Source organism: Maniola jurtina, chromosome 21 (assembly GCF_905333055.1).
Source record: "Maniola jurtina chromosome 21, ilManJurt1.1, whole genome shotgun sequence".
NCBI classification, from domain to species: Eukaryota; Metazoa; Arthropoda; class Insecta; order Lepidoptera; family Nymphalidae; genus Maniola; species Maniola jurtina.
This window is the reverse complement of record NC_060049.1, coordinates 5,291,652-5,310,117: the sequence shown is the minus strand read 5'-3', so window position 1 is coordinate 5,310,117 and position 18,466 is coordinate 5,291,652. Positions and strand designations below refer to the sequence as shown.

The 18,466-nt window shown below is 38.5% G+C and overlaps 1 protein-coding gene across 2 annotated transcripts; it reads left to right on the top strand.

Annotated features, from left to right (window-relative positions):
• The first annotated feature begins 1,360 nt into the window (after nt 1-1,360).
• Nucleotides 1,361-18,464, top strand: LOC123876218 (zinc finger protein 205-like). Of its 2 annotated transcripts, none has more exons than XM_045922402.1 (16): nt 1,361-1,520; nt 2,060-2,144; nt 3,322-3,498; nt 3,916-4,027; nt 4,379-4,507; nt 5,041-5,204; nt 5,888-5,999; nt 7,093-7,202; nt 8,312-8,415; nt 9,395-9,671; nt 14,306-14,389; nt 15,350-15,503; nt 16,488-16,565; nt 16,972-17,052; nt 18,004-18,083; nt 18,316-18,464. In XM_045922402.1, the coding sequence occupies exons 1-16, from the start codon at nt 1,459-1,461 to the stop codon at nt 18,343-18,345; spliced, it is 1,839 nt and encodes a 612-aa protein (XP_045778358.1). In that variant the 5' UTR covers nt 1,361-1,458; the 3' UTR covers nt 18,346-18,464. The 2 variants fall into 2 exon arrangements, with proteins under 2 accessions (XP_045778358.1, XP_045778357.1); XM_045922401.1 differs by having other exon boundaries at nt 16,440-16,565.
• Nucleotides 18,465-18,466: the final 2 nt, after the last annotated feature.

Below are 18,466 nucleotides of genomic sequence, written 5' to 3'. Positions count from 1 at the left end.
CTGCGGTAATATTGACGGATTTCAAAATATTCTTGAAATCCGCGATCCAGGAGACGTGGAGCTACAGCGAGAACGCGATGCAACGTCCGTCAGTAGGTTCCTATGTGCCCGACAACCCCCAACGGCTCCAACGAGTGATCTTATAATGCTTTCTTTTTCCCCTTGAGGAACCCTAAAAATTGTTCCCTTTACCGCATGGTGTATGAATTTATAACCGACCTCAAAAAAAGGAGGAGTTTCTCAATTCGTCGGAATCGTTTTTTTTTTGAATACTCTTAGGTAACACTGCCAACCGATAAAATATTTCGTGATTATGTTTCGATCCACAAAAAATACTTAGTTAAAGCCACAGTCCACCATGATGGCCAAGTCTGTCTGTATGTCTGTCTGCTAGCTTTTCACGGCCCAACAGTTTAAAGGATTTATATGAAATTTGGTACAACGGTAGCTTGTGTCCCTGGAATTGAATAGGCAACTTTTTATCCCGGATGATCAAAGAGTTCCCACGGGATTTTTCAAAAACCTAAAACCACGCGGACGAAGTCGCGGGCAACAAGGTCAAAGTCAAAATCAAAATCATTTATTCAAAATGGGTACAATTGTACTAGGTACTGCTTTTGATGGTCGAAATAGTTAAATTTGTACGATATAGTGGTGATAATTAATTACGTAACTTAAAACTAAAGCTACGAGGGTTCCTAACGCGCCAAGGTCTGAGAAGAGCCCACAACAAACTCATCATCTAGTAAGTTACAAATAAGCCAAGAAAAACAACGCATAAGAGTAGGAACCTGAGTAGGTAAGTATCATTTTACAAGAGTTATTCCCTCAAAACATTTTTATTAACAAGAGATATTCGCTCAAAACACTGGCAAGTCTGAGTACACTCGACTTCGAGTGGCGGCGAAATGAGCAAACCACTTAGACGTTATAACAAACCACTTTGAAAATATTCAAGCAAAGATATTCCGGCTTGCTTTCTTGTACCGAGGTTTTTTTTATACTATTCATTTGAAGTAGGTAGGTATTCTTTTTAATTCCATGCTGATATCCACAACATACACAATATTTTACAACATTTTGTAAAAAATAAAAAGAAAACAAATTAGTATTTAAAATAGTTTAATATAAAAAATATTTCTAAACATAGTTAAAATTATCTGATTATTTTTGTTATTAATTTATTAAAAAATGTATTTCTGAACGCAGCACATTTTAGAGGGCGTTGACCTCGATAAGTTCAAATGAGGTTACATATTATTTTTTAAACAGCCAGTAATTTTGACAGTGCACGGCCGCTTATTTCTTTTTCAATTCGAAAACAAAAAATAAGTGCAAATCGTAGCCATAGAAACGAAAATAATGGATAATCGTGAAAAATAATAGACGGCGTCCGGAAAAAAGGAAAGTTTGACGTGCGTGTGTTTTTGTCGAAATAATTGAAATTAAACAAAATCAATGTTTTCCGACGAGGAAATAAAAGAAAGCAGCCTGATGCGGCCTGGAGATGAGATAATAAGGTCCGATCTTCGTTTATTTTTGAGAAATTTCACCCGAGCAGAGCCTACCTGAGTTTTAATTTTTAGTTTTTAAGCTTTTTAAGTTAAAACAGAATATTGTTTCTTTGTAATCTAAAGTCTTACTTCGCTTTTGTTAGACTGTTAATTCGATTGACTGAAATATTTCGTTTTGTTCGCTTCGGACCTGTTATTACTCGATAGGTATTTTTTAACCCCCGACCCAAAAAGAGGTGTGTTATAAGTTTGACGTGTGTATCTGTGTATCTATGTATCTGTGTATCTGTCTGTGGCATCGTAGCTCCTAAACGAATGAACCGATTTTAATTTAGTTTTTTTTTGTATGAAAGTTGGCTTGGCTTGATCGAGTGTGTTCTTAGCTATAATCGAAGAAAATCGGTTCAGCTGTTTGAAAGTCATCAGCTCTTTTCTAGTTTTCTTGTAGAGGTTTTTGTGTCGGAGTTTTTTTTTATTTTTTTCATTTACAACGTATTCTGTCATTCATATCCTTCATTTTGAATTTCTATGGTGTTTTTTTTAAGTATTCGCGAAGTTTGCCTGATAGACAAGTATGACAAGAAATATTTCGAGCCTTCGAATTCTAACCCTTCCTTCGGAAGGAATGATGTAAGTATCTTAGTATAAGGTATCCTTATTCTGTACAAAATGAGTTCTTACGCGCCATTTTTTCTGTGTCAACAGCTGTCATGTCAAAAGTAGGGTTTATCTCTCTCGTCTGGCTTTACACTGATTAGCTAATGTCTTGTAGTTATTTATAAGTTAGGGAAACGATATGTATAAGTATGGACTTCGTCTGTGCCGGCGCCCGCCGACATACGCGCGGCGCCCCTTTAGAGCACTTCCCAGTCAGTTCCACCACCAATAAACACCAGCAGAACACAAAAACCGGCCACTTCTAACAAAAAAACACTCCAAAAAGGCACCGCACGCGCGCCATCAAACGCCAACACAGACGAAGTCAAAGCAGGGTTCACTTTTAAAATAAGGACTAAATCGTACTTTTGACATTATAGTTGACACATAAAGTTAAAATGGCACGTGAGGACTCATTTTTGATTATTTAAGTAGTAACAAACTAAATTATAAATGCAGGAAAAGCCAGCCACCAAGAAAGCAATACGCACCACCACACAAATTCTCCAAAAGTCAAAACACACTCGACGCACGTTTCGCTCCGATATCGGAGTTTCCTCGGAAAATGTGCCTACTGAAATGTGAAACTATTTTAAGGAACTGTGCATTGTAAGGTCTACCTTTCCTGAGGATGCTCCGGTGTCGGAGTAAAACATGCGTTGAGTCTGTTTTGGGAGATTTGAGTGGTGGTGCTTGCTTGATGGCTGACTTTTCCTGCATATTTAGCAGAGGGAGGGCGGGCGGTGCAATTGGCATGCTGCATATTGACCATGCAAACTAGATGATGCCCGCGACTTCGTCCGCGTGGATTTAGGTTTGTAAGAACCCCGTGGGAACTCTTAGCTTTTCCGGGATAAAAAGTTGCCTATCTCAAATTCCGGGACGCAAGCTACCTCTGTATCAAATTTCATATAAATCGGTTAAGCGGATGGGCCTATAAGAATCCCGCCGGAACTCTTTGATTTTCCGGGCCTCTTCCGGGCTCTTAGGAAGTAAACTAACTTTGTACGGTTTATCAACCGATTTTGATGAAATTGAATTAAACTGTTGGGCCGTGAAAAGTTAGTAAACAGACAGACACACTTTCGCATTTATAATATTAGTATGGATTAAGCTTTTGGTTCCTTGTACCTAATGTGATTTGGTTTAGCTGGAAGCACCTCGTCTGTTCCGAGACGGATTCTTCCCTGAAGGTGCAGAGCAGGCGAGCTTTGCATGGACGGAGGAAGATGGGATCGCGTCCCTGATCTCCGAACCCGGTTTCGGCACCACAGGCCAGACGAGCTTCGGAAAAGATCTGGATGCTGCACTCAGGAAGGAAATGAAGGTACACGCGTTATTTTTTAATCTGATGAAAAACGTTTACTCACCCGATGATAAGTGATGATGCAGTCTAAAAGAAGCCAACCAAGTAACCAGAACGCTAGCAAAAACTTAGGGTTATTATTATACTACTAAAACACAATCCAATGCCAATAACTATTTGCCTTATCTTGTAGTTTAAGTGATTTAGTATTTCAACCCGCAATGTATAGCGTGCAAACCTCGGGTCAATGCCCCACTTACGACGCGGCATTGACCACGAGTGGCCTATTTACGTAACGTTCGTTGACCTCTAGCGTCAGTCAGATGTTTTATTTGCATTATATTTTGAATTAAAAAAAATACAGAGTACTACCATCTCTCTTCGTTTTTGCTAGCTTTCTGGTTACACCCTGTATTTTCAAATTGTTTTTTTTTTCAGGAAGCTGACCGCATTTCCGTACCGGAATCAAAAAACGGTTTAACTTTTGAAAGGAAGCCTTGCGTTGAGCCCGATCTTGTGTCTTCGACTTCTGCTGAAGGGCCCAGTTCAAGTAAGATAATGTCACATTCCTATAAAGTTCAAGACACATTGGTGTGACGATTCAATGCTAAACGACGCGCCTTTTCTTCAATGTGACATTTTTAAAAATTACATTACAAGTTAGCACTTGACTGCGATTTCGATTGGTGCTAAGTGCCCCACCTTACGACGCGGTATTGACTCCGTTCGTTGACCTTTAGCGTCAGTCAGATGTTTTATTCGCAATATATTGTGAACTTTTAAAAACTAATACATGATTTTTTTTTTTCTTTTTCTGTGGTATCTTATCAGTAATCACCAGTATTATCCCCTCTCTTCGTTTTTGCTAGCGTTCTGATTTACATCCTGTATTATCTTGCAGGCTCTCCGAACCATTCCAAGGGCCGCGTCGTCTGTAAAGTGGACAAATCCGATCCTCGGTCGAGGCTGCATTACGTGAAGTACGTCAAACGCCATGGAAGAACCGTGAAGCTGTGGGACTGTGGAATTTGTTAGTACAGTAGCGCCGATTCTGTTGTCTTTCTCTAAACTAAATTTAGAGTATCTGCATCATCCTTCTTTCAATATTGCTAAATAAGGACGGAATATGAATTTTACATTTACAGACTCAAAATTTTAGTAAACGCTACAAATTTAAACAATAGGCTCGCGACTGGCAGCTAAAGTCACGAGGTTTGACAGCTCTAAATTACATTTAAAACTGTCAAATTTTGTCTGTCCCTTTCATATTGCAATTAGTAAAAAGAGAATGCGAATACTCTAAAATTTAGTTACCAACAGAATCAGTACCAGTACCTATGACTAGATACCTCTAGCTCTTGGGGACGTCGAGGATTTGCACAGCGTCAGCTTGTATACTTGCCAGGAAACCACTTACCTAATTAATCCCATAAATTCTTCACAAACTTCTTTACAGTCATTTTATAAAGCACCAATAGATAACGGTAACTTTTGCTTTTATTGAGTCCTTACTGTTGGTAGCTTTTGCTACTACTGAGTCCTTATTGCATTCATATTCACCAGGTGGTCGTGAGTTCCAGCATCAATACACGCTGATGCGTCATCTGCCAACTCATACGGACGAGAGGAACTTCCATTGTGATACTTGCACCAAGAGCTTCAGGCAGCTCTCCACCCTCAGTCAGCATCGCGCCATACATTCTGCTGCAAGACCTTATGCATGCGAAGTATTTAGACTATACATATTACCTATTATTACATATTATTACAATCATCATCATCATCATCATCATCAGCCTGTGGACGTCCACTCTTAAACAAAGGGATTCCCTAAAGAGCGCTTCCACACCCGGTCCTTCCTCATCCAGCCACTTTCCCCCAGCCTCTTTATATCGTCCATCGTGCTGGAGGGCGTCCCACACTATACTTGCTTATATACACGGTCTCCACTCAAGGACTTTCCGGTTCCAACGGCCATCGCCTCTACGACAGGCATGGCCTGCACACTGCCACTTCAGCTTGCTAATACTTTGGGCTGTCACTGACCCAACGGTGAAGGAAACACCATGAGAAAACCTACATGCCTAAGAGTTCTCCCTAGTTCTGAAAGTTGTGTGAAGTCTGCCAATCCGCACTTGATGATGACTCATATTATTATTAGAGGGACGGCCTTCCAGCATCAGTTTCCCCTCCAATTTTACTATGGGTAGTGGGTACGTTCAAATCAAAAGATGAATAGGACACCTTATTTCGAGCAATTTTATTATTATTACTTACTATTTTATCTGTACTTTCTGTGGCACCAAATACCTAAACCCTTTTTTTCTTTCTTTTATGTCGATGTTTTACCTTACCATATCCATAACCTTACAGAAGTAGGTTGGTACTATAAAACGCTTGTTCCTATCAGGTATGCAACAAAACGTTTAACCGTGTGTCCACCCTTATCTCCCACCGCAAGACGCATTCCGAGGAGAAACCGTACAAGTGCCACATCTGTCCCAAAGGATTCCACCAGAAAGGTTTCCCTTTACATATCCTTCCTATTTGTATCCCTTATTAAGGCTTGGGCAAATACAACGCGCAATTAACCGACGATCTCCGTGGTGTAGTGGTAAGCGATGTGGTCTTATTAGTGGGAGGTCCCGGGTTCAATTCTCGGCACGGTCTTAGAATTTTATAATTTCCAAATCTCTGATCTAGTCTGATAGGAGACCTCGGCCGTGGCTAGTTACCACCCTGCCGGCAAAGCCGTGCCGCCAAGCGATTTCGTGTTCCGGTACGATGCCGTATAGAAAGGGGTATGGGTTTAATAATAAACTACCATACCTCTTCCAGATTAGCCTGTTTCCATCTTAGACTGCATCATCACTTACCACCAGGTGAGATGGCAGTCAACTTGTATTCGAATAAAAAATTCAACGCGGCTCCTAGAAATTGCATGAATTTCGTGTGGAAGAAATATCAGCAATAGACGACGATGACGATTGGTGATGCGCAATTTGGACATTACATAATAATATCACCCTATTGCCCAGGTCTTTACTCCATCTGCATCCCTTATTACTTACAAGTTACAGTTTTATCCTTTAGTCTAAGTTATATCACATACCAAATGGAATGGGACTAAGATGTGTCATTGAACAATTTCTTAGTAGGTATCACAATCACACTAATAATATTATAAAGGAGAAAGTTTGTATGTGTGTGTGTGTGTGTGTGTGTGTGTGTGTGTGTGTGTGTATGTTTGTTACTCCTTCACGCAAAAACTACTGGACGGATTGGGCTGAAATTTAGAATGGAGATAGATTATACCCTGGATTAGCACATAAGCTACTTTTTATCCCGGAAGATCAAAGAGTTCCCACGGGGATTTTAAAAAACGTACATCCACGCGAACGAAGTCGCGGCTATCAGCTAGTATCAAATAATTTATAAGCTTAGGTTGAAGTTAAACTACTTATTACCTAGTCATAGAGTAGGCTAGATCGAGTACAAATTGAGTAGCTTATTGGCACTCACGCCAGCCAATTACGCCAATGCTCCAGGCGTTAGCTGGGCACTTTAAAACTTTTTGTTTTACAGTGAAGTGTTAAAATTTTTTGTTACTTTCAGGCAACCTACGTAATCACCTGTTCACTCACACCAACGAGCGTCCTTACCGGTGCAATATTTGTATGAGGGGCTTCAACCAGCAATCGAACCTAGTGTGTCATAAAAATAAGGTATACAATGTGTTTTTTTAACTGGGACAGTATGGGGAAATCCAAAACCATAGGACATATAGGAAAACTGTCTTAGAAAACTCCTTATTGTATTGTATGAAAGAATATTTACTAAAAATTGACTAACTTCTGCTGTCCTGATTTTTTCTTTCGATACAATAAAATGATCCTTGCACGAAACTGAAGAGATTGGCATAAAAAAAAAATTAGTCAGTTTCATTGATTTTTATGGACAACTCACGCTTGACCAAAAATTTACAATGCCAAAATTGTTTTTACAAATAAAGACCTAAGTTTTCCTTAGACAGTTTCCCTATATCTCCTATGGTTTGGGATTTCCTCAGTCCCAGTTAAAAAAACACTCTGCATAGTATGCGACTGGTCGAGATGGCATCGGGGTGGGGACGCCCTGCGCGTTAACCCGATGCCGGATAGCGGGGGTGACGTGCGGGTGTGCGGGGCGTCCCCCGCCTCATTCCCCTATTGTCATTTCAACTTGTCGGGTACCTACAATAGGTATGAACATCTCAGTGCACAACCAAATCGCCTAACTTCGTAGCACTCTGTCTTCTCTTTCTTTTGATTAATGACTTTTCTCCGTGCCAAACCTGCACAATGCACTTTGCCACTTTGTATCCACCGTAGGTTTTATTATCATCATTTAAGAAGTAATACCTCAAAATTAAAAAAAAACCCCGACACAAAACCTCTATAAGAAAACTAGGAAAGAACTGATAACTTTCAAAAGGCTGAACCGATTTTCTTCGATTATAGCTAAGAACACTCTCGATCAAGCCAACTTTCAAACAAAAAAAAAAACTAAATTAAAATCGGTTAATTCGTTAGGGAGCTACGATGCCACAGACAGATACACGTCAAACTTACTACACCCCTCTTTTTGGGTCGGGGGTTAATAATACAAGGACAAGAAGAAAAAAACTGCTTGGAGAAAAGCTCTAAGTACTTCTGTAATTTCAGGTTTCATCATCACGATATGGTTGTCATATTCCCAGATGAAAAAGACAGCTTTAGACAGTTTAACTCATTTAACAGTTAGGTTAATTTCAAATACAAAACATATATAGTAGAATTGTCAGCTTTTAATACAGGCTCATCCTGAGGAAAACAGCACGACCACAAATGTTGGTAGAAACAGAACCGGCCCGCGCGTGGCGACTCAACCAGCTGCTGAAACGAAAGCTGAATCCTCGAGGTAGGTTGGTTTTGGTAATCATTCGAGCACTGAGGTGTTATATATCCATACTAATCTTACAAATGCGGAAGTGTGTCTGTCTGTCTGTCGATCTGTCTGCTACCTTTTCACGGCCCAACAGTGTAACCGATTCTGACGGGTACAGGGTTAGCTTATATCCCGGGGACGGACATAGGCTACTTTTTATCCCAGAAAATTAAAGAGTTCCCGCGGGATTCCTAAAGACTCATCCATTTAACCGATTTGTATGTTTAGTACCGAAGTAGCTTGCGTCCCTGTAATCGAAATTGGCAACTTTTTATCCCGGAAAATTAAACAATTCCCACGGGATCTATAAAAATCTAAATCCACGCGGACGAAGTCGCGGGCATCCTCTACTTATACTTAAGTAATACTTTTTCTGATTGTAAGCTTTTATTTCTTTTTATATCTTTGTTCATGACATAAATTTGTGAAGGAAGACACAGCCGAAGATCCAAAAAAAAACCGGCCAAATGCGAGTCAGACTCGCGCACCGATGGTTCCGTACTCGGGTAATTTTTTCGACATTTTGCACAATAAATCAAAAACTATTATGCATAAAAATGAATAAAAATCTGTTTTAGAATTATTTACAGGTAAAGCCCTTTTATATGATACCCCATTTGGTAGCTATATGTATCTTTGAAAATTGAAACACATTTTAAATTTTTTTAATGATGTAACCATAAATTCACGGTTTTCGGATTATTCCTTTACTTGTGCTATAACAGTCACCTACCTACAAAATTTCGCGATTCTAGGTCAACAGAAAGTACACTATAGATTTTCTTGACAGACACGACGTACGGACGGACAGACTGACAGACAACAAAGTGATCCTATAAGGGTTCCGTTTTTCTTTTGATACCTCAACCCTAAAAAGCACCACCTGAATCTATAGGATCACCTGGATGAGATTGTTGTGTACCTATTTACCTAACATACAATTAACTTCTAGAATGCAATCCGAGCAGTGCGAAGTCACATCATCGGTCGGACCATACTTACTCCCATCAGAAGCTCAGTCTTTCCAACCACAATGGGAAATAAAGCCAGAACAAGCATGGAGCGAGGGTCCATGGGGAAGCAATGGTGTGATCGTCGACGCCATAAAGACTTACCATATGGGTGTGGCTCTCGCAACACGGCAGACTCCATTCGCTTTGCTGAAGTCTGATAATGGGGCGGCAGTTCTTGTGAAGATTGTTGATGCAAAGCTTCCGGGGGGTAAACAGGTTTGTCTGACTTTGAAGCTTTTTGGCATCTATAGACGATAAGGTTTGCTGTCAGTTTTGCCACAGTAACAGGGAGTTGTCTAGGGAGTTGTCTAGTCTTATTCCCTAATCTTCAATCTAAGTCAACGCATCCCATTTTAGGCCACATCGTCACTTTCCATCAGGTGTGATTGTGGTCAAGCGCTTCCCTATTATAAATTTAAAAGAAACCGTACCGTACGCCACCGAAACGAATTTTACCCTCACATAATATTATAATCTACTAGCGACCCGCCCCGGGTTCGCACGGGTGGACACTACCACGAAAAATCCTATCTATTTTCCGGGATAAAATATAGCCTATACGGATTCGGAAGAATCCCTCTAAGTAATGGTAAAAGAAATTTTGAAATCGGTGCAGTAGTTTTTGAGCCTATTCAATACAAATATACAAAAATACAAAAATACAAAGGTTTCCTCTTTATAATATTATGCCGTGTGGCACCGGCAGAGTAGAATGTTGCCACCCCATCTCAACCCATGGGTGTCGTAAGAGGCGACTAAGGGAAATGGGGAATCTTACCATCCTGATTCCCCAAAATTAGCTAGCTGGCTATAAAACAGCCTCCTTGGGGACTTGAGTGGACCCCGAGTGATGTAACCGCCACTCAACCCCAACCCATAAACATGGAGACAATTAATAACAGGAAACGTATAGGGCCGCTTCCCGGGGGCGAGCGCCGGGGCACGTCTGGAGCTGACGCTGGACGTTCCAGCATGCAAACCGTCAGTGACTCCTTGCTGAGCAGGCGGGCAGGAGTCGGGGAACCCGAAGATAGTACAGCCGACCAAATACGGGGCGGGGAGGGGACGGGGGATGCTTTGCAGAATAGGGCTTCGCCCACAGATTCTGCCGGCTCAACCGCTATGACCACAGATGAGAATATAAGCGATGATAAACGAAGAAAGTGGTCAATAGATGAATTTATGGAACTTATGTTTTGCTATTATAAAGCAAGAGCCGACGGCTCAGGTTACTTAGCTAGACTACAAAAACTTTTCACGGAGAGAAACCCTAATAACCCTAAAATTCACAAATTTAATGGAAATAAGTTGGCTAATCAAGCACGCACAGTTTTAAAACGCAACTTTATCTCAAAAGAACTATTAGATCGAGTACAAAAACAAGCAGAAGGTGTTATATCAACAGAAAACCCTGAACCGATTTCAAACGAGGAACAGATCATAACACCAATGCAAACACATAGCACACAGCAACAGCAACAAAACACACATCAGGTACAACACACAGAAAATACATTAGAACAAGCAGAAATAATAGATCAACTGACACGCAACATAGAAGTGAATGAAGACCAAGACCCATTAATTATACAGTTACTTCAAATGTTAGCTGAAACAAAAGAGACACCAATTGAAGAACGCTTACTATTACCTAAAGCTAAAATTAACAAAAAATTTATAGATAGCTTAAATTTATTAAATAATTACCTACCTAAATTACTAATAACTAACAATAGTTTGCGCGAAGTAAATGATATTATATATGCATCTGCTAAAACGCTAATAGTTAACAACAATCAAACACCTTACGCGCCTAAAAATACAGTCAAACCAAAATCTGACCCACCATGGAAGAAACGAATACAAAGCAAAATCGATAAACTTAGGAAGGAATTAGGGCAGTTAGTAGAAATACAAAGAGGAGTAAACACGCTTAGGATGGTAAAAATTAAAGATAGATTATATACCAAATACAATATTCAAAGCGAGAATGATCACAGTAATACAGCAGAAATAATAAAACAAAAAATTAAAGCTCTTGCAGGTAGAATAAAGAGATATGTAGATATGAATAACAGAAAAGAACAAAATAAATTATTCAATGTTAATGAACACAGATTATATAGAAGTTTAGGTAGTAATGGTAAAAAAGACATTAAAGTACCAAATAAACAAGGATTAGAAGAATTCTGGACCTCAATTTTATCGAACCCTATAGAGTATAATTACGAAGCCAATTGGATTAAAGAAATAGAACATGCATCAAGAGAAGTAATAACAACAGACATACAAGAAATAACAGAAAACCAAGTTAAAAGTGCCCTTAAAAAACTACTCAATTGGAAATCACCAGGATTAGACAAAATACAAAATTACTACTTAAAATATTTGACCAGTGTTCATAAATACTTAGCTTTATTGTTCACTAATATAGTTTCGGGTGCAGAAAGGTTGGAAGAATGGTTTACTACAGGTCAGGTTATACTGATACCAAAAAACGAAAATATTGAAGACCCGAAAAACTGGAGACCAATAGCGTGCTTACCAACAATGTACAAATTACTCACTTCAGTGTTAGCCGACGTAATGTATAGCCACTGTAAAGAGAACAATATAATGGCAGTGGAACAAAGAGGATGCCGACGAGGGGCTAGGGGTTGTAAAGATCATCTCATGACTAATAAATCCATATTAGAAGATGCTCATCAATCACAGAAAAATTTGAGCATGGCGTGGATAGATTATCAAAAAGCTTTTGATAGTGTATCTCACGAATGGCTTCTTAAGTTACTAGAAATATATAAATGCCCAACCATCATAAAAAGATTCCTTCAGTTAACAATGCCTTTTTGGAGGGTGATTATGACAGCCCGTGGCTCCCAGGAATTGATAACTACTGAACCGATTTATATTAGGAGAGGCATCTTTCAGGGCGACTCCCTTTCACCATTGTTGTTTTGTTTAGCCATCAATCCTCTCTCATTTATACTCAATAAGTATGAAATGAAAGGATACAAACTCAAAGATAGCGTCTGGATAAATCATTTGTTGTACATGGATGATCTAAAGATTTATGCAAATAATACAAATAACTTAAGAGTACTAATAGACAGCGTAGAAATATTTACCAATGACATAGGTATGAGATTCGGTTTAGACAAGTGCAATATATTACATATTAGTTCTGGATGTCGAAGCAATGCAATAGGAGAAGGACATATATTATTAAGTGGGGAAACCTTCAAACAGCTTGAACTTGGACAGAAATATAAATACTTAGGAGTTCAGGAATCAGGAAAAATAGAACATAATGCTATTAGAGAACAAATAACAAAAGAATATTTCAAAAGAGTTAAAAAGCTACTAAATACACATCTTAATTCACGAAATCTGATCAAAGGTATAAATACATATGCTATTCTAATCTTACTCTATTCATTCGGCATAATAAATTACAAAAATAGTGATCTTAAGAAAATAGATGTTAAAACAAGAAAAATGTTAGCAATGAAAAAAGCGCATAAGCAGAAAGCAGACGTTGAAAGGCTATACCTACCGGTAACAGAAGGAGGAAGAGGGCTTATAAATGTAGAGTTCATGTATAAGTCACAGATAGTGAAATATAAACAATATTTAAATGAAGAAAGCGATTACCTTATTAAAGCAATAGTACAACACGATACACATAGGGATAAATACTCAATAATGAAGGAAGCACAAGAGATAGAAAGAGAGTTACATTTACAACAAAAAAATATACATACGAATAAAGAGATTAAGGACGCAATAATAAAAAGACACAATGAAGCATGGCGAAGTAAACAGTTACATGGCCAATTTCCTAAGAAAGTACTAGATCAGGCTAATGTATACAAGGAACTTTCATTTAAATGGATGAAAAGGCAACAGATATCTCCAAGCATTGAGGCCTCAATATTTGCCATACAGGATCAAGCCGTCATGACGCGACAACATCAACGCGACATACTAAAAGAACCAGTAGATGGAAAATGTCGCCTATGTGCAACCAAAGATGAAACCACGCAGCACATTATTTCAGGGTGTGAAAAATTGGCAGGGACCTATTATGTCAAAAGGCATAATAACCTTGTACAATACGTCTACTGGTGTCTGGCCAAAAAACACAACTTTGAAGTCTCCAACCTGTGGTGGAAAGAAATTCTCACCCAACCGCAAGTTATAGAAAACGCAACCGCAAAAATCTTATGGGAAATGCCAGTTCAAACTGATGTCACCGTAACTCATAACAGACCCGATTTAATTTACATAGATAAGAATAAAAACCGAACATTTTTAATAGATATAACAGTTCCATCAGATTATAATATAGGGCCTAAAGAAAAATTATGATATCCAAAGTGCTAGGAGATACTGTTTTTGTTCACCACACACAGCCGGAACAACATACGCTACGTGATAATATCGCAAATTAAGAATATGTATGTGTATGTATGTATGTGAATGAGTATATAAATTGTAATTAATAATAAAAAAATAAAATATCTGTAGTAGTAGCGTAGGTTTTATAATTTAAATATGGTATGTACGTATGTATGTGTATGAGTATATAAATAGTAAAAAAAAAAATTAAAAAAAAAAAAAAAAAAAAAGTTGTAGTAGTAGCGTAGGTTTTATAATTTAAACATGGGGACATAAATACCTTTTTTCCTGCGTGTGGCGGGACGGGGTATTTATTTGAACCGACCAAGATAGTCGAGAGAAGAAAACATGTATAGATATTCTACTTTTATATTCTAATCGAAAATAACTGTAAACTTTTCGAAAATGTTTCTAAAAAAATTCTTGTTTCAAATGTTTCCATTTTCCAGATGCTTGTGCCTGCAACAGCAGAAGACTTGAGAATCGGTGGAAAAATAATCCTTGGATCTGAAGAAAATTCCAATGAACCGCAGGTATACTTTGCTATACATCTGCCAATAGAAACACTATTTATTTATTTATTTATTTATTATTATTTTACGGTACGCCCACAGCATGTTTCACACTTAAAAATACAATAGTATAGTCTTATTCAGTGTGACACACCACTTACGGGCACACACAACTCATGCAGGTAACACAATGTAATAATATACATGACCGATCGCATAATATTAGTACATAATAAATTTGGAAAAGTTATATAGCTCCGAAGGATAATAAAACAAAAACAAGATAATATTAACAAATATTACCTAAAAATAATGACTGAATTTACTTATTTCTAAATATTTGTTATAAGTTTTTAATTATTAACTACGCAATTAAATGTGATTGAAATAACTACAAAATTAGGAACTGGCCGATAAATTTCTCAAAACAGAGACAGCCGCCGCAATACGTTTTTTAAAAGTAATCAAACCCTGCCGAAAAATGTCGACTTCCTATCAACCAAAGATGGATCATTTCACAGGTAGCACGTAATTATAGGGTTCCGTACCTCAAAAGGAAAAATGGAACCCTTAGAGGATCACTTTGTTGTCTGTCTGTCTGTCCGTCTGTCGTCCGTCGTGTCTGTCAAGAAAACCTATAGGCTACTTCCCGTTGCCCTAGAATCATGAAATTTGGCGGGTAGGTAGGTCTTATATAGTACAAGTAAAGGAATAAATCCGAAAACCGTGAATTTGTGGTTACATTATTAAAAAAAAAAAATATGTTTCAATTTTCAAAGTAAGATAACTATACCAAAAAGGAGTATCATATGAAAGGGCTTTACCTGTATATTCTATAACAGATTTTTATTTATTTTTATCCATAATAGTTTTTGATTTATTGTGCAAAATATCGGAAAAAATACCCGAGTACGGAACCCTCGGTGCGCGAGTCTGACTCGCACTTGGCCGGTTTTTCCATAATCTTCGACCTGTTACTAGGTAATAGACGTGGAATCCACACCAGACAACGGCGCTGTTCAAATCCGAGTGCCAGTGGTGGCGACCGTCATCCCGAAGGTCAAGCCGGGAGGCAGGCTGCAGCTGTCTGTGGAAGAACCGCACTATGAGTACCATACTGACATGTCTTCCGATGGTAATTATAAAGAAAGAAACACTTTTATTTTATATCTTCTGCCATATCTCACAAATGTTAAGAACCTAAGGTTGAAATCTATAGAGCGCACTTTGACTTTTCTTAGACTTAAGTTTCAGTTAAAACGAGACGGATTTATGCCAGCGGTATAACGCTGTCTCGTTTTAACAGTGTCTTAAGTCTGAGCACAGTCAAAGTACGCTCAGCCTAAGAGTTGGTTATCCCGACGCTTTTCCATTGAGCATTTATTTAGGTATTACTAGAGGATGCCCGCGACTTCGTCCGCGTGGAATTAGGTTTTCAAAGATCCCGTGGGAACTGTTTGATTTTCCGGGATTAAAAAGTTGCCTATGTCAATTATATGGACGCAAACTACCTTGGTACCTCATACAAATCGGTAAAGCGGATGGTCTTTAGGAATCCCGTGGGAACTCCTTGATTTTCCGGGATAAAAAGTAGCCTATGTCAGTCCCCGGGATATAAGCTAACTCTGTACCAAATTTCGTCAGAATCGGTTAAACCGTCGCGTTGGCCCGTGAAAAGGTAGCAGACAGACAGACAGACACACTTTCGCATTTATACTATTAGTATGGAATATATTGGCAAATTTTTTTATTATTGTTGTAGCCCTAAAAAAACAGGTACACTCTGGAAAATTTTTGGTTCATGAGATAGGTACAGGCCGCTTACAGACAGACAGACGGACGGACAGACAGACAACGCAGGCTTAGTAATAGGACCACCTTACATTAAACCCGTGTAGAAACCAAAGGGATATGTATGGGTTTGATAAAAACAGCCATACGCCTTCCAGGTTAGCCCGCTTCCATCTAAGGCTGCATCATCACTTACCACCAGATGAGATTGCAGTCAAGGGCTAACATAAGAAACACTAAAAATGTTCTATATCAGTAAAGGCATCGTTTAAATTTTCAGCTGGGGAGCCGAATCTGGGTCCATGTTCTAGCTATTCTTCTTCGGCAGTGGCGGGCGCGTTGCCATGCTTGGAACCCTTGCAGCGTGCGGAGGACACTGGATTTGATGAGCAGAACTTGAGATCTGGTAATCACAAACAATCTTATCTGTTTATTTTAAGCTTATTTCGTGGTTTAATGATATAAACGAGTACATACCACGAGTAATTTGAGATTTTATTCGTTGATATTTCTACCCAGATGCATGGTACGACATCCAATGTTAATATTAGTGACAGTGTGTATTTTGTAATTTAAAACTATATCTGTTCATGATCATACATTTTCATCTCGAAAGTTGGGTCACCCAGCCAGTTACGTACTTGGGTCATCATTGCTTAACAATCGCGATCGATTGATATGCGCTGTCGCAACTATTATAGGCCTGTGACTAGGCTTAGGATGACTTCTACGAGGGTTCCAAACGCGCCTAGGTCTGAGAAGAGCCCACAACAAACTCAGCTAATTAATTATTATTATTTTTTTGTCTGCAGGTGACCATTTGTGTGCGCCATCGCCGCCTCTGGACTTCATTTCTCTTGATCTTTTTGAACCTATGGGCTGCATTCCATTGGGTTAGAAATATTGTAAACTATATTTCCCTATGTTTCATACTAGATAATGCCCTGTGCCCTCGGCTTCATCCGCGTGAATTTTGGTTTTTATAGTGGGAACTCTTTAGTTTTCCGGGACAAAAAGTAGCCTACGTCTGTACTCCGCCCCCGGAATGTAAGCCAACTTTGTACCAAACATCGAAATCGGTTCAAAATTCAAAATTCAAAATATTTTTATTCAATTAGACTTTTACAAGTTCTTTTGAATCGTCAAAAGCATCTACCACTGGTTCGGAATGCCTTTCCTACCGAGAAGAACCAGCAAGAAACTCGGCGGTTGCTCTTTTCAAAGATTTGATATACAATATTATGCCATGTATAAAAGCAATTGAAGTCCTGCGCATTGCTGGAGCGAATTGCAGGTCAAATCCACGCTTTTTTATCATTTACATAATCTTCGATAGTATAATATGCTTTTATATATGGTTGTACGGTTGGGCCGTGAAAAGCTTACAGACAGACAGATAGACACACTTTCGCTACAATTAGATTTTTTTTTCTCTCTCGTCTGGCTTTACAAAGATAAGCCAATGTCAAGTTTGTAGTTATTTGTAACAAGTTCCTACAATTACATAAAAGTATGTCTTGTTTGACACCGGCTTTATCTTAGACGTACTTAAAAAACTCCACTTTCGCCATCTGGCGGCTAGTAGTTGAACCATAAACAATATTATTGCAACAGTTTTAAAATAGATGGTGCTGTTTTGAACATTAGGTTTTTCTATCAGCCCACAGATGATGTTTTAAAATAAATATACTAATTTCTAGCATGGCCAGTATGCAGTCGCTAAATTTGGTTTTAATTAAGTAGCATCTCATCAAGCTCAAGAAAATAAGTTCATACCTTGTTCATGTATGTTTCACGTTTACAGGCCAATATTTACTACAATTTTTCCGTTTGTATTTTTCTAGGCCCTCAAATTACAACCGTGGACAGCATTGACCAGTCTCCACCATCGGACGATTCTGACATATTTATTGGGAATTTTGAGGTAAGATGACCTATCTACCTGTAGACTATTCCCTTCGAGAGAAGGAAATAGGTAATATTGTATATCAAAATATCTTTGAAAAGAGCAACCGCTAAGTTTCTTGCTGTTTCTTCTCAGTAGGAAAGGCATTCCGAACCAGTGATATACCATTTGACGATTCAAAAGTACCTACTTGTAAAAGTTTCATTGAAAAAAAATATTTTTATTTATTTAAACTGATTTTATGTTTCAGGAAAGTATCCCGCTGTCTGACTCGGACTAAAAGAAGATCATTTTTATTTTTGCATGCACGTTAAATACGAATAAAGTTTTAACAATACATATATGTGAAGTTTAGTGATAAGCTAAGTTTTTTGTTGTTTTCAAATAAATGATTTTGGTTT